The sequence below is a fragment of the Ammodytes marinus genome, assembly GCF_949987685.1.
Source record: "Ammodytes marinus genome assembly, chromosome: 4".
Lineage (NCBI taxonomy): Eukaryota > Metazoa > Chordata > Actinopteri > Uranoscopiformes > Ammodytidae > Ammodytes > Ammodytes marinus.
The window spans coordinates 17,110,477-17,126,085 of record NC_137233.1 but is presented as its reverse complement, the minus strand read 5'-3'; the positions used below and the strand labels follow the sequence as shown (position 1 = coordinate 17,126,085).

The following is a 15,609-nucleotide window of genomic DNA, read 5'->3' as shown; positions in this document are numbered from 1 at the left end:
TTATTTGTTCATGTTTAAGGTATGTGGATTCTTACAAGCCGAGGTGACAAACTTGTTTGTCAAGGCACAGTTTACTGAAAGTGAAAAAAATCTATGCCAAATCCTATTAACAAGTAAAAGCTGACTTTGGCACAGTTGTTGCCGGAGAAACCGTGCTGGTTCAAAAACACAGTTCTGTGTACAACGCTGCCTCAAGCCACTCTTCAAGGTGCAGTCTTGTTAAGATAAAAACAAAAGTTGTGGACTTTGACCTATAGGTCATGCTGATTACGCTGTAGTCAGGAATGGGAGCAGGAAGTTTCAGGATATTGCATTGACATGTTATGCTCTTTGCTGAGAATAAATCAGAGACAACTGCACTGAGAGAGAGAAAGAGAGAGAGAGAGAGAGAGAGAGAGAGAGAGAGAGTGGGAGGGAGATAGGGCGGGACGTCTCCTGAGTCATGACTTAGACGTTGCTGTATGGCTCATTTTTCAGTTGACTCAAACACTTTTCACAAGGTGTCCCGCAGAATGATCTGTAGAGAGGAAAACCACTCCTCAATGATTACTTAACTCGGTAAGTAACGCAGGTGCTATTTCTATGCTAACTAGTGAAACTTGATGCAGCCTGATTTCTAATGTTAGAGTAATATCCTCCAATATTTGTGAAGTTAGTCGTACACCACAAAACTGTCTGTGTCAGTTTTTTTAGTATTAAATAGAAAAATGTGGTGTTTGCAATTGTTCCATGTTCAACTCAAAGGAAACCTATGAAGAAACAACTGCCAGAGAACACAGATGTCTTTTTTTCCACAGGACACACACATAACTAAAGGTGAAACCCAGGTATCAATCACAATCTTCTATTGGCCCTTACAGTTTGTTTCGTTTTCAGCCATCAAGTGAATCTCTAACCTGAAGTCACGATGGGGAGGAAGAAACTGGACTTGTTAAACAAGATTTTCATTTCTTTCCTGGGGAAAGATATTTGGAGAAAAATGCTGTTGGACTAGGATGTTCACATGCAAAATGTTTCCTCTTAAATGGTCCATTTGGTGTGTCTTACTGACTCTACGCACATCAACCTGTTCTCTGGACAGAGATAAAGTCATCTGCTCACAGGTACAGTGGGGCATGCTCCTTGGACACACTGAAACATACATTTCCTGTGCTGCTGTACATTACACATGGTTCTGTGTTGACCGATATCACCCTTAATTTCCTTTTTGTACTGGTGTAGCCTGCCCTGACGTTTTCATTTCCATTTTTTTCACTCACAAAGTGTTTTATTATCAAACATTTAATTAAAAGCAGACATAAGGGCTACAACCATCTGCCAGCTAGTCACAATACAGGCTCTTTTATGTACATTCATCGCCATAGAAGTATGAAGTAAAAATATTTACAATCCAGATGCATTCAGAAAACATATGACGTCATGCGTTGTCATTTGTTTTTCCTTCTTAGGGTCTCTCTAACTGCACCATAGAGAATGAAATGCCTCTCACCAAAGGAAAGAATCATGCGGATGTCCAAAACCTGACGCCATATTTCAAACTCTGTTGTAAAGATAGAGGACCATGTAAATTATGTTTGGTGATAGACATAGATGTAGACATAGACATCAACATCCATTTGCATGAAGTCTTTGAGGATGAAGACCCCTCTGGGCTTGACGAGAAGGATTATAATGAAGAGATGAGGAGTCCAAAAGGTATGAACTATGCTACAGCACATTGTCATGTTATTCCTTGTTATTACAGGAACATGTTTTGTATATCTAAATCCATTAACCAATACATCAAATGGATTCTATGTAACCACTGACCGTCTCATAAAGTAACCACGTTTTGAAATATTTTCCTTTTGGTTTAATTGGATTTCAGTAATGCCTGAAAATGAACTTGCTTGTGATAGGCAACCCATGAAAGTGAACAAAAAAAAAAGTCTGAGATCATCCTCACATGGCAATTGCAATGGAAACTATTTTGAACAAGATCCAAGTTTTGACAGTCAGCTACCAAAGAGCGTGTTGTGAGATGTTTAGAAATCAATCCCGAAAGAATGAATGAGCAAACATGGAAGATGTGAAAAGGATAATGTAACATTACCAGTTGTGTTTTGTGTTGGTGTAGAGGTTGCTGGACTTTTGTGGAAACAAGATATTAAGCTTTATTGCCATTGTTAATGAATCATATTGGATTTGATAATGATAAACTCGCTGAAATGATAATTAAGTCACAGTAGTATAAGTTTATGATCTGCTTGGAAATAAACAACTGGCTAAAAAAAAATTCGGCACAGTCAGCTCGTAGGTTAAAACCTTAAAAAACACTGGTATGAACATCGAAGTGGTAGTATACCCTTTTAAGACTAAAATGACCAGGTAGACGCAGGTTTTTTAAGTTTTAAGTGCTGCTCTTACACTTCAATTTTATATAATTGTTTCAATGACTACAAAGCCCAACCCTTTGTTCTACTTTCTATGTTGCAACAGAGTCTGTGACGGTGTGTTACAAAGAAGTAAATGCCATGCCTGCATGCAAGAAGGTGGAGTTTACGGTTAACCATGCAGCTCCTACTCAGAAAAAAACGGCAAAGGTACTGTAGCCTCCCAATACTGGAATAAAGTTTGCTCTGTCAATAGGGATATTCTGCCTACTCACTTCCAGTTACACTATCTCATCAACTGGCTGCGTGTGCGTGTGTGTGTGTGTTTGGTTGACTTCTACAGATTTCCTTGGTGATAATTGAGCCAACTGGGGTTTCCTTCAGCAGTAAAGTGTCTGTTTACTCGTTTGAGCAACCACGGCAAATTGGAGAAGTTGATGCTCCTTCAGTAGATGAAGGTAAAGTGAGAGTTGTAACTAAAAGCACCTGATGAACTCCTAACTTGGCTATTCCAAGTATGGCAACTGTGTTTGACACATATTTATTGTCCGTCTTCAGTGTGCTCCCAGAAGCTGCAGGATCGTGTAAAAGAGTGTGATGGTAAATGATCCCTCACATTATCATTAATACATGCATTTCCTTTCCTTGCAATGTTTTGCATCTTTATGGAGAAATAAACCAGTTTCTCTTTCCCTCCATTCAGTGCCAATACCCCAATACAAAATTAACCACAAAATTAAATGTCTGGAGCTGCAGTTTCCTGGCAGGAATAAAAGCCTCCCGTCAATGTGTGTCCAGTATGAGCAGAATGGAAAATGTCAGGTCAGTGTTGTATATCAGTGTCTGATTTTTTTTTATTTATTTAATTTTTTCTTGTACGTTTTGTTTGTTTTTGCAGCTTCAGATAAAGTGAAAGTATAAATAAAACAATGTAAATAAGTCATGTTTTACTTAAAGTAAATAAATGAAATCAGCTAAATGTACTGAAAGTATATCAAAAAGAAAGAACTCACTATGCAGAATGCTCCCTGTGCATGTTTGTATTTTATACTACACCTATTGCATTATTATTATATGCATTAACTTATGAGCAGGATTTTCATATATTTTCATATCAATAATGATTATTTTCATTACTGACTTGATTTGATTTCACTTTATTAACAGAATATTTTTGGGAAATTTGTCTGTTGCATGTAGATTGCAAATTACTGAATTTAACCAAACAAATCAAAAAAGTGAAATAACTTATAAGCTAATTATTAATTCATCTGCAGATGAATTAATCTAATTTTTTTGTTTTGTAAATAAAAATGTAAAAAGAGAAAAATATCAAATCAGCAGTCAAAAAGGTAAACATTTTAATTCAACAACAAAAAAGGATCAACTAGAACCAGTAAATCGTTGGCATTTAAGTATGAAAATTTACTCAAACAATGAATAATTGTTTTAACTTATATCTACCAGTTTGCTGGTTACTGCAGCTGTCAGATATCCTGATTCTACCAGATCATCGATTCATTTGACCACTGAAGGGAAAATGAAATTTGAGCGGAAGTAGGTAGGCGGGCGGAGCCACATTATTAAAGCCAAGTTGTGTTAATTATTACTTTATAGAGATGGAGCAGCCCGACCATTCCACTGTATTCTGTGACTTCCTGCATGTGTTTCCAGGTAACACCACTAAAACATCATCATTTATTTTGGCTAACATATCAACAGTGATGTGTATTCAGTAGACTACCATATGACTCTGTGTGTGTGTGTGTGTGTGTGTGTGTGTGTGTGTGTGTGTGTGTGTGTGTGTGTGTGTGTGTGTGTGTGTGTGTGTGTGTGTGTGTGTGTGTGTGTGTTAAGGTATGGGATGAAGATGGTCAGATGTCCAGACGCTCTAAATTCTGCCCGTTTAATAACAGAGGGGAGAATTCTGAAGGTCTGCTTCTCTTTGTAGTTGCCACCACTTTCTTTTCACTGTCAGTTAACAGGGTAGGGAGGTTTAAGATTGGTATGCTGATGTTTTCCTTTGTGTCTTTTTCAGATTTCTTCCAAAAGAATGTATGGGACAATGTCTCAGTGTCTGTGGGCCAGGGTCAGATGAACAACAACCACACCATGCTGATGTGGAACCTGTCTGCCCCCTGCAGGCTGGAGGGTGAAGTGTGGCCGTGTCTCAGGGAGAGCAGCTGCAGGGAGATGAAGGGCTTTAGACAACAGCTGGCGACTGGCACATGGAAACAAAACAGCAAGGGACACTGGGTAAGAAAAACTATAAAACCTAGTTTTGTGTGTAAAATAATGTTTACACTGAGGGAAATATCCACGTTTTTATGGATGCATCATAAAATAGAAATATTTTGGTATCATCGAAAACAACGGGATCTCCGCCACAATTAAAAATAAAGTTTTGTGGGTTAGAATAAAGCCTGGCTGCAGAGCATGTGTTTATAATGACTGAGCCGCGGGCATAAGTGAGGTTTAGCGCCTTAACAAATTTATAATTGTGTTCTCTTCAGGTAAAAAAAGGGGTGTTTGAAGACATCCACCTTGAGCTCTCACCATGTGTGATGGTAATGTATTAGCAAGACCTACTCCTGTGAGTCATATACTACATTGTATAGTTACTGAACCAGAATAACCCATTTCTGTATCTGTGCAGGTGAAAATAAAAGGAATGGGATCTGAGTTGGGTCCATTCTGTTTTAAAAACAGTGAGTCCGACACCGTTTTTTACTTGCAGAAACTAATGCTGCATGACATATTTTGCTGAAATAAGGCACCTGTCTCTTCAGTTTTTGTTTTTGTATCAATGGGGTTTTGTTTTGCTGTGTAACACTTGCAGCTGACAGGTGGCGCTGGAGTCTCCTAGTTGTTGGTGTTATGCTGCTCATTTGCTTGGCTGTGCTCATATTCTATCTCCTTCATGGCTTTGTCAAGAGTAAGTCTGATTCATTTTTTCTTCTCACTTCTTCTCTAGTGTGCTTTAAGTGTGTTAAATATGTAAGAATACCAGATACACACATGAAGACTTAATAAGAAGACACAGCAGTGCTTAATTTCTCTGCTATATAATTTGTTACCAATAAAATATGCATTATCCAACTTGACTCTTGACTGTTAATGTCCTAAGGCACTTCTCACAAAGCCTCCATTAATTTCCTCAAAGGTCAAATCTTTTTTAAAAGATCTGGACATTTCTGCACTGCCCATTATTAATATATTACCCACATGTTAACGAATCAATCTTTAGTGGCACCCACGTGATAAAAATCCTTGTGTTGTATTTCTGATAAAACCCTGCTCTGATATATTCACTTATTTGCTGTCCATTATAGAGTGGGTATGGAGCTGGCATCATGGCAGATTTTTAGAAAGTAAGTGTTCTTTACATGTAATAAATAACTCATAGGGTCATTAGGAGCCAGCTCTCTGACATTTATCCGCTTGCTTTCTGTCTCCTTAGTTGGCAGAAAGCGTCATGTGGTGGTGCTGAGCCCTCCAGATGTGGATGATGGTGTTTCAGAGTCAGTAATTCAGCTGGGCTACTTGCTCTGTAAGCAGGGCTTCAGTGTGTGTGTGGACCAGTGGAGCAGGAGGGAGCAGTGCGCTCGGGGGCCTCTGCCATGGCTGCACTCCCATCTGCTGGAGCTGAAAAACGTGGGCGGTCGAGTTGTGCTCGTCTTGACCCGCAAAGCCTTGGAGCGAGCAGAGGAATGGACCCATCGGCAAACAGAAGCTATCAAGACGAAGGGGGAAGGCAAGGGTCTCCCTCAGACTTTGTCTCCCTACACTGATGTGTACACGGCCTCCCTGTGCCTCATCCAAGCGGACAAGCAGCTGGGCAGAGCTTCAGAGCGTTTCATTCTGGTGAAATTTGACTCCCGTCTGAGCAGTGAAAAGAGACTACCAGAGCTTTTTCAGGGGTTGCCCCTGTTCCAGCTTCCCTCTCAGTCCAAAGGCCTGTTGTCTGAGCTCACTGTGGGGGGGACAGGGAGGGGGTCTGGTAGAAGGACATGGAGAGGGTGGAGATGGAGATGGAGGCCAGAGAGGGACCAGAAAAGCTTGGAAACCGAGTCATTGAAGCACCCATAATTGTCATCCTGAACATTACTGTTGCTCTTTGCATATGAAGGACATGATCATCCAAATTGTGGAAGAGATGAATATCATAGGTCGAGCGATTTTTCCATCGGCCGAGTTATCAGGACGATAAATGGCCAATACCTAACCTACACTCCGGTTGCAGGCCAATAAAAAAGTACTGATTTGCTGCTGTGGAACAACATTAGCGCTTGAAAAAAAAAAATCCCTAAATATTTACTGTACCTTGTATCTGTTTCTAATTTAATAATTACAGACTGCTGGATCGATATCCAGAAGTCCCCTATGGCAATATTTCACAGAGCCAGGGAAGGCAAAGTGCAATAGACAATGACTATTCTTTTTTTTTCAAATATTTTTCTGTGCCTACTTTTATTTAATACATGTTCATTTACCGCAAGTTCAATTTTATTTCTCATTCGTTATAAGTATGAAATCTTTATACATTTTTTAAATGCAAAAAACAAACAAAAAAAGACACCAACGTGATATCGGCATTATCAGCCATTGACCAACCTACTCCATTGGCACTAGCCATAGAAAATAAAAACGTTTCCTCAACCACTAATAAACATTTGACACTTTTAAAGGCTGGAAGGCTTTCATCTATTTTGTTGTTATTGTCAAGTAATGTCATGAATTGACCAAAAACAAAAATATGCTAGTAGTTTGTCTCTCGATACTTCCCTGTCTGGTGTTTTCAAACCCCAAACCATTTATTTGTTTCGTCTTACAGAAGATGTTAAATATAACGACAACAACAACAACACTTTTGTAGGCTATATAGTGTCCATATACAATTTAGGTCTGTGGCACAGGGGAAAAGATATCAGCCTGTGCCTGCAGATTAATTCATGTTTTTTTAGTCTTTTCCTGGTATTTGCTGATCATACATTATACAAATATAGAATATGACCAGACTTACTCTTTAAATGAGAACATGTTTAAGATTATATTCAATGGACTAATTATAGGCCTATCTATGTAGGCCTACTGTAAGACTGTAGTCTCTCTCAACCCTTGTCTATAAATAAATGTGCTTATTTGGGATCTGGGATTGTGATTGGCCATCTCTACGTGTAGTGCGATGGATTTTATTGGTGCAAGCTGGTGTCAGTTCCTGCGCTTGTTAAGCATTTCATTACACTCCGGAGGGGCGGTGCTGCCAGGCTGATGCATTCCGCCCGCCCGGACTGTTTGGTTTATTTGTCTGTAATCAACAGTCAGTGTAACGCACGCGTCTCGGCCTCGTTACAGCATTTAAACTTTGCCATAGACTTCAAAGTTTAAACTCTGTCGACGGACATTGAAGAGGTAAAAACAAATCCCTTAATACATGGCACTGTTTTCTTTTAAGCTCCATTCAAGTGTTTGGAGCGTTGACTGTTCAAATATCAGTTTTTACCGTGAGCTGACATTAAAATCTAGCTCAATATGTGTAATAAATGACATATTGAACGCTCAGAATATTAGGCCTAAATTCGCTTTATCCTCCGAAATTCTGTCCTTGTCTGTTAAACAGTCATTTAAAAAAGTGCTGTTGGAGAAACTGTTACTCTTTCCGTTTCCTCACATTGGTGGGAGATTTTCTGTAGAAAACATCGACTGTATAAAAGGTAGCAATTCTGTAAATTAAAAATATAAGTCCTGCATTCAAAATATGTAGTAGGCTAAGTCTAGCCTACATAAGTATTAGAATCAATAAGTAACCAACTTTAAAATGTAAAGTATTCAAAAGGGAAAAGGACACATTTCAGGGCGCACCAATTAATAAGTATGAAATAAGCACTTTAATGGTTTAGCTTAACAAACCTGGATGTTGTATTTTATATTATATATAAGATACACAACTTGATCTTAGGTGGACCTGATTGGACTGAGAGGGTATGAGGATTCTTCATTGGGACCTCCTGCAGGCTTCTTTGCTGTGTTGTCTGATGGCTATGGTGCACAGCTGTTCACATTCCTGCAATAAGTGTTCAAGCCCAGAAAATGACCAGTGTGAGGAATGCAAAGCAGGATGGATGCTCCATTATAACACCTGTGTAGGTACTGTAAACAGAGCTCATTGTTTGAGTCTGGAAATCATACTCGTATGGCACAAGAATAAAATAAGACTATTGGTCACATGTTTTCTAATTTGTTTTAGACATTGATGAGTGTGGCACCAAGATGGGTATCTGTCCTGCAAACAGCTACTGCTTCAATACAGAGGGTTCCTTTGAGTGCAGAGGTCAGTGTATTATAATTGGTGTAAAATACACATATATACTTATATTGTAAAAAAATAATAAAATTAAACTTAATAACTAAATAAACCTTTAAAGTATCACAACATAGTCAATTATAATTTCACTGTTAGGTGACATATTTTTACCAACCAAACAGTCCAACATCCATAGACTTTTCAATTTATAATAATATGGAAGAGAGAGAACCAGTAATTTTGCAATCTGTTGATCTACTCATTAAAATGTTTTAGCACTATTCCAGGGAAAAGGTGGTGTTAGTGATTCTGAAGAATGCTTGTTGTCAAAATATTTTTTTTGTCAAAATCAGTGAAAATCTCCTCACGATCTGCTACCTGTCCGTACTGTGTGCTTTGAAAAGTCAGTGTTAATACACAGGCAAACAGGCATGTTGCTACTTACGTGGCCCCTTTGTTTACATACCAGTTTACAGAGCCTTGTCTTTAACACCAGATGTTTTTTAGCGCGCACAGAATAAGGTCAGGTAGTGGATCAAGACTTAGTCACTGATTTTGACAAAAAGGGATTTGGACGACAAGCGTTCTCCAGAATCCCGGACTCTACCTTTAAGCACCAAAACTGAAAAAAAAGTTGGTAAAAGGTTATATGAAAAAGCAAAAAAGTCAATCTTGAGTACATCAATAAATCATATTTGAATAATAATTAAGATAAATTAAGAGTGCAACATTTTATTAGTTTTACTACATTTTTATTTATTTATCAATGCCGTATTTTAACAACATCTTCAGTTTTTATAATATTTATGTGATCATGAAATCAGTGTGCTGAATGTACAGTTGTTGAAGGTTGTGTGTGTTGACTAGCCACCAACTGTAGCCAAGGTTAACTTTCTTTATAAAACTACACCATGGCATTAAATGGGTCTTGTAAATGAGACCCTGGGTCTTAATGAGATTTTACCTGTATAAATAAAGGTTAATAAAAAAAAATAAAAAAGTTGAGATCATGTTATAATCATTCTTGAACTGTAGTGTATACAGCTGAAGCATAACAGTATAAACTCTAAACAGCAGGTAAACAATTTTTAGCAGTCATGTAAATGCCCACAAAGTAAGTTAATTTTTTAGTTTGTTAGACATCTTGAGAAAGGAGAAATTGAATCACAAACATCTACAAACTGTCGATCATTACTCAATTAAGGCCAAGAAGTCTTCCATTATGGCCCTTGATGAAGACATTTTTTATTTTGTCCAACTAAGTAGCTCCACTTGAGAGCTTTTGCAAAATTATGCAAAATTGTAATGAAAAAATAAATGATATAGTCACACAAAAATAATCCCTCTCACTGATCACTTCTGCCACACTAAAATATGTGGTGGTGTGTTTATCTGCACGGAAATGTAGCGACAACAATAAAAACAGTAACACACTTTTCATCATTTTTTGGCTAATTATTTAGACATGGCAGAGCAATCAATAAAGAGACCTCGAATACCTGTAACATAGTTATGTTGTAAAGATTTAGATGGTATTTCTCTTTCCTCAGACTGTGACCCGGCCTGTGTGGGTTGTATGGGTCAGGGACCAGCACGCTGCAGGAAATGTGCCTTTGGGTACACACTGACAGGGGCCAAGTGTTTGGGTATTATAATTATCACATCATATTTTTAAGTATTATGCCATTAGCAGCATGCATCCTTATGTGTCTTTCATTATTTGGTCAGATGTGGATGAATGCAGTGAAAGGGTCCTCGCCTGTCACGGTCTGGATGAGATTTGTGTTAACACAGAAGGCTCTTTCCGCTGTGACTGTGCTGAAGGATTCCTCCTCAGGGACAGCGTTTGTGTGAAGGAGCGACAGCCTAGTGAGTTCCATCACATACAGTACAATCATGCGTAGAGATGTTTGCACCCACAATGCCGTGATCACCTCAATTTACTGCAACCTCTGTGCAGGCGCCCAGGAGAAAGGTCTGTTTGAGGACGTCCAGGACGATGAGGTGGAGGTGCTGCAGCAGATGTTCTCCGGGGTGGTGCTTTGTGCTCTGGCCACACTGGCTGCTAAGGGAGATCTGGTCTACACATCTATATTCATGGGAGCGGTGGCAGCCATGGCAGGGTACTGGCTTTCTGACAAGGGAGACCGTCTCTTAGAGAGCTTCCTGAGGGGACATTAAAGATCAAAACTGTTGCAGGAAAAAGATTTATATTGCAGATGCGCAAATGCACGTGTCACCGCTTGGCAAGGCCTCAAATAATTACTCAAACAAAGGAGGTGAATCTTGTTTTACAATTTAAGTAATTGATTTAAAAGTACTTAAATGCCTATTTCTCCATCTGTGGATGGAATTGTCTTTGTTGTCATGGCAGCTAAGCAGACACTATTCACTGTGAGATTCAGTTGAACTGGGTAAGGGTTATCGATCTCACAACAAATTAAAAAGACTTTTAACTTTTCCAGTTGTTATCCAGATCTAACCTTTCCCTGTACTGAGCTGGAAATTAGCTTTTATTACCCTGTGATATTTATTGTTTGCAAGTTGCCATATTGTTATGGTATTTGGAGCCACCAGTAGCTACATAATGTGACCAATTGTAGCTTGATGAAAGAAAGCGCAGCTTGTTCGAATTTATATGAGTGCATAAACCATGTTATAGATTTGCTTTTTATTCTTGGTCAATAACACTGTGATAGCACTCTCTAAACATGTAACATGTGTTACAAAGTATAATTTTTTATGCACCTGTTGTCCATGTGTACATTTATATAGACTTTGTTTTAAGAATATAAATTACTTACATTAAAATTTCCAGTGTTAATATAATTATATTATAATTACCAGTCTCTTGTCATTTTGCAGGGCGCTGTTCTTACTTCCCTGGATTACTGAAAATTCAGGGTTTTTTGGGTGATTTGAAAAATTATGATATAAATTTTAGTGAAGTTGGTAGTAATAGTTATTTAAACAAGTTAGACATTTTTGCTATTTTTTAAATTGTGTTATTACTATTCTAACCACATAATATTATTCCTACCCTAAACATGTTAATGCGGTACCAACATTGTAATGAATAATATAAATAGAAACCAAACTTAATTAAATTAGACATTTGAATTTTCAGTTTGCAGCTTTCAACAGTATCATAATTGCATTTAAGTTGAACACCATGACTGTGTTAGTGATAGAAAATTCTGGCATTAACTACTAAGATCGAACTGATTTTAGTAGAAAGTCACAAACAGAGACAGAAAGAATGTCACCTTTATTTGATGGATATAAACAAGCTGGCCAACACTCAATAGTAATATTCTGATACAGCACATACAATAGCAAACGGGGGCACTGAGGACAGCCTCCTAGGTTAAAAAACAAACAAAAAACATCACAGAGTATCCATGCTTCATTCAAAACCTTGACTCAATCTTGCTTTTGTTTTCTCTATGGACTTTCTCTGATAACATTTTGAAATAGAGTTTCTCTTGTGCATTCATAACACTCACATATACACACACTTACAAACACACCCAAATCCGTAAAAGCAGCTATGCAGACACACGCACACACACACACACCCGCATACACACGTCTCTCTTTTTTTCTGAATGCATTAACACAAGCAACCCTTAAAACATGCTGCATTCTCACAAAACTGCACAGGCTGTCTACTAATGGGACACAGTAAGTGAGACACACACATCACTCTCAAACACAACATCACACCGTCACGATGCAGATGCAATTAATGAGAGATTTGCTCACGTTCACACAAGTAATCATTCAGCATGCTGGACACTCACATTTAACTTGTTCCTAGGTTTTTACTGTACAGCCCAAAACATTTACTTATACAAATAGTACAGTCTCAAACTGGCATTTTTGATAATCTGAAACAATAGAAAAAATAAAGTATACTTAAATAACAAATTATATAATAAAAAAAGTAAACTATATTTGTTCCGTCAAACAAAAAATGTTTCTGGCATTGGTCACAGTGCTTTGTTTAACCCAAAGTTGTTTAGCAACATATAATAAAAGAAAAACAATCTGTATACAACAATAAAGTGAAAATGTATGTTAGGCTTTTCATCCTTTTTCCAGTAGGCCTTTTGAAAAGTATTGGTGAAACTAGAGGCCTTTCAACTGGATTCGTTCTACAAGACCGCTTCTAGACATGGCTGCAGACTTGACTTCTTGACTCCACCTCAAACTGAGAGTGACGTCAGTCTGACCAGGATTAGTCTAAGCCTGGGAAAGCAGCCCCAGCCTCTAAAAGCCTCTGTGTCTCCTAAACCTTTTTAACACAACATTTGAGAAATCGCTCTGCATAGTGAACAGGAGATTATCCTTGCGTCATCACTTTCAGTTGGCACATTATGTAAAAATCAGCATGCATGGGCACAATTGAAATGTTTCATGTTTTCTACCATGTAAATCATTTATGCTATTTCATGGTAGGAGAACCCCCTACTTCAAGTATTCAGTAGATACGACCTGAAAATGGAGGATTCGTTTTCCGTCCCCCTGATGGTAAAGTGGGAGGATTTTTGCTCCTCTGTCTGTTTGCATTGTCTTTCCATTTAAAATCAAAACAAATCCAAATCAGGACCTTTCTTTTAACATTTGTAAACACAAACACCAACATTTCACTCACACTGCCGATTCTTGGTCTGTGACAGGAGCTGTATAGGTTCATGTGCGAAGTGGATACGCGAAAAGATGATGCGTGGATCACCTTAGTTTGTGGAAGATGGAAATACACTTATATACAACAAACAACACACGCACCGTAGGGGTAAGAGAGAGGGAGTGGGGATAGTAACAGTCTAATTCAGTTTTCCAATATAGTTTAACAACGTGTGTTGCTTTTTCTACTTGATCAGCTGTCACGGTCAAATATGTCACCACTTCACAAGACGACAACAACAAACACGCGAAAGAAATGCATCCCGACAGAGTCACTCGAAACCTCCACTTGGATGTTAATAGTGATAGTCCTCACTCACAAGTGCAAGTTTCTGACCGCTGAGTGCAGCAGACATGATTTCTTTGTTACTTATGTGAGTTGCAAAAAATATATATTCTTTTTGTTCAAAGTTGTCACCACAGGCCAAGTGGTCTCCAACTGAATGTTTTCACATTAAGAAAGGAATGTTACAATGTAATCTTTTCTAGATAGATTTGGATACTGTTCTATTTTCTCCTTAAACTGCTCTAAAGCTTTTTTTTTTCATTCTTCTTTTTTTGGGCTGTCCTGTGTTTTCAGACAGGGAATGTTACTTGCTGCTGAGGAGCATTTCCCACAATGAACAAACCAGGAGGAAAATCCAACTGCTCAACTCTGAATAAGACACCTCTCTGACCTCCAGCCAGTTAGAAAAATAACCATCAAGAAAAAAAAACATATATTATCTCGTCAGTTTGAAACGATTTTCTGACCACGTATAGACACACTCTATAGATTTCTCTCTATATGTATAATATATGCATATCTATCATATGTGTACAGTTTTTACGAGGCACAGGCCACCTTGTTGAGAAGGAGAAAACAAGTCACTATTTTTCAGGTAGCTCACACAGACTACTGCTGGAAGAGGAGAATCACAAGGAAGCAGGAGCATACTGTAGGCCAGAGACTGGGCTGTCAATGGTACCAGTAGACCTGCAGGGAAAACATCTATTGAACATTGCCTCCACTTAATAGTCTATAATGGTATGTATAGTAGCAGTATTCATACAGGGAAATCCCCTCTATTTGGGTCTTGATGTGATTGTTGCTCACAAAGCCCCCCGGGGTAAATCCTAAGTACAAAGCAGTCGTTAACAGTTATTTCTGCAACCTGTTGTGGGTCGAGTCCCTCCACTATTGACCAGGTCATCTGACAACATTTAGTTTGAGCACCAGCAGAAGCACCATTAGTAAAAATTCCTGCAACACGGAGGAGGTGCATAGGTGCATAGTCTCAGAACCTCAAAATAATTTAACTGATGAATATTTTCTGACCACTCTCTTGGCCTTGTTGAATGGATGGTTAATTACACTTTGCTCAATAAATTGGCATAATAATGGGGAAAATAAAATGCACTCACTCTATGTGGACACCTGCATAGATTGATAAATATATATATATTTTTTGACTACTTCAGAATTAAATGAGGTAACATGAAGAGAAACGTTGATGGCAGCCACAGCCTTAAGGCTAAAACACGCCAGGGAACAGGAGGGCCCTGCTCACTCAGCCAAGGAAACTTCCGATGCTGCAGGCAAGGCGAAAGGCGTACAAAAATCTCTAAGCTCTTTCTTTTCCTTTCTTTTACAAACAAGAAATGGCAACAAAATTCACTCAAATCTGGTGTGTGTGGAACATGCCAAACTCAGTTTTTTTAGTGTGGAAAAAAAGCAAGTGAAGGGATAATAGATCACTTTTGGAAATGCTGAAAATCTGCTCCTCTAGAAATGGATGGTGGATGGGGAATGTATTTAAGTATTGGGTCATGATAGTCAGGTAGAGGGGTCACATCTCAGCAGGGCAGTGAGGATCAAGAAACCTTGACAAAGTCAGGCGGGCCGCCGGGGGAAGGTCGGCAAGCCAGAGCCGGAAGAGTCAGCCAGGCATGTGAAACTAACAGCAATACGACCATGATCTTGAATCAGTAAAATGAAAAAGGATGAAGAACAAATACTGGGCTGGCAGAAACTCATGTGATCTCTGCTGGGAGGAACATCTTGTTGGCCTGAAGAGGGGCAGCATCCAGCAAGTGACAGTCAGACAGGGGAGGTGACTTCTGTGAAACCTCTGATGCAGGGCTTCCACGTTGATCGCACACATGCCCCAAGCAAGAATCTGACACAGAGCAAATCTGTCTCTCTATCGGAGAAGCATCCGTCTCTTGCCTTCCAATTCTGTCCTGTATCTGTGATCCTGTGTG

General features: G+C 38.7%; 1 protein-coding gene across 4 annotated transcripts; it reads left to right on the top strand.

The window, feature by feature from the left end:
• Window positions 1–485: 485 nt before the first annotated feature.
• On the top strand, window positions 486–7,520 carry il17rc (interleukin 17 receptor C). Of its 4 annotated transcripts, none has more exons than XM_080025440.1 (15): window positions 486–558; window positions 877–1,103; window positions 1,449–1,695; window positions 2,479–2,582; window positions 2,716–2,830; window positions 2,931–2,972; window positions 3,076–3,194; window positions 3,990–4,046; window positions 4,230–4,305; window positions 4,411–4,628; window positions 4,886–4,939; window positions 5,029–5,080; window positions 5,212–5,307; window positions 5,705–5,743; window positions 5,833–7,520. In XM_080025440.1, exons 2-15 carry the CDS (start codon window positions 996–998, stop codon window positions 6,459–6,461), a joined length of 1,956 nt encoding a protein of 651 aa, XP_079881566.1. In that variant the 5' UTR covers window positions 486–558; window positions 877–995; the 3' UTR covers window positions 6,462–7,520. The 4 variants fall into 4 exon arrangements, with proteins under 4 accessions (XP_079881566.1, XP_079881569.1, XP_079881568.1 ...); XM_080025442.1 differs by having other exon boundaries at window positions 497–558; window positions 861–1,103; XM_080025441.1 differs by having other exon boundaries at window positions 497–558; window positions 798–1,103.
• Window positions 7,521–15,609: the final 8,089 nt, after the last annotated feature.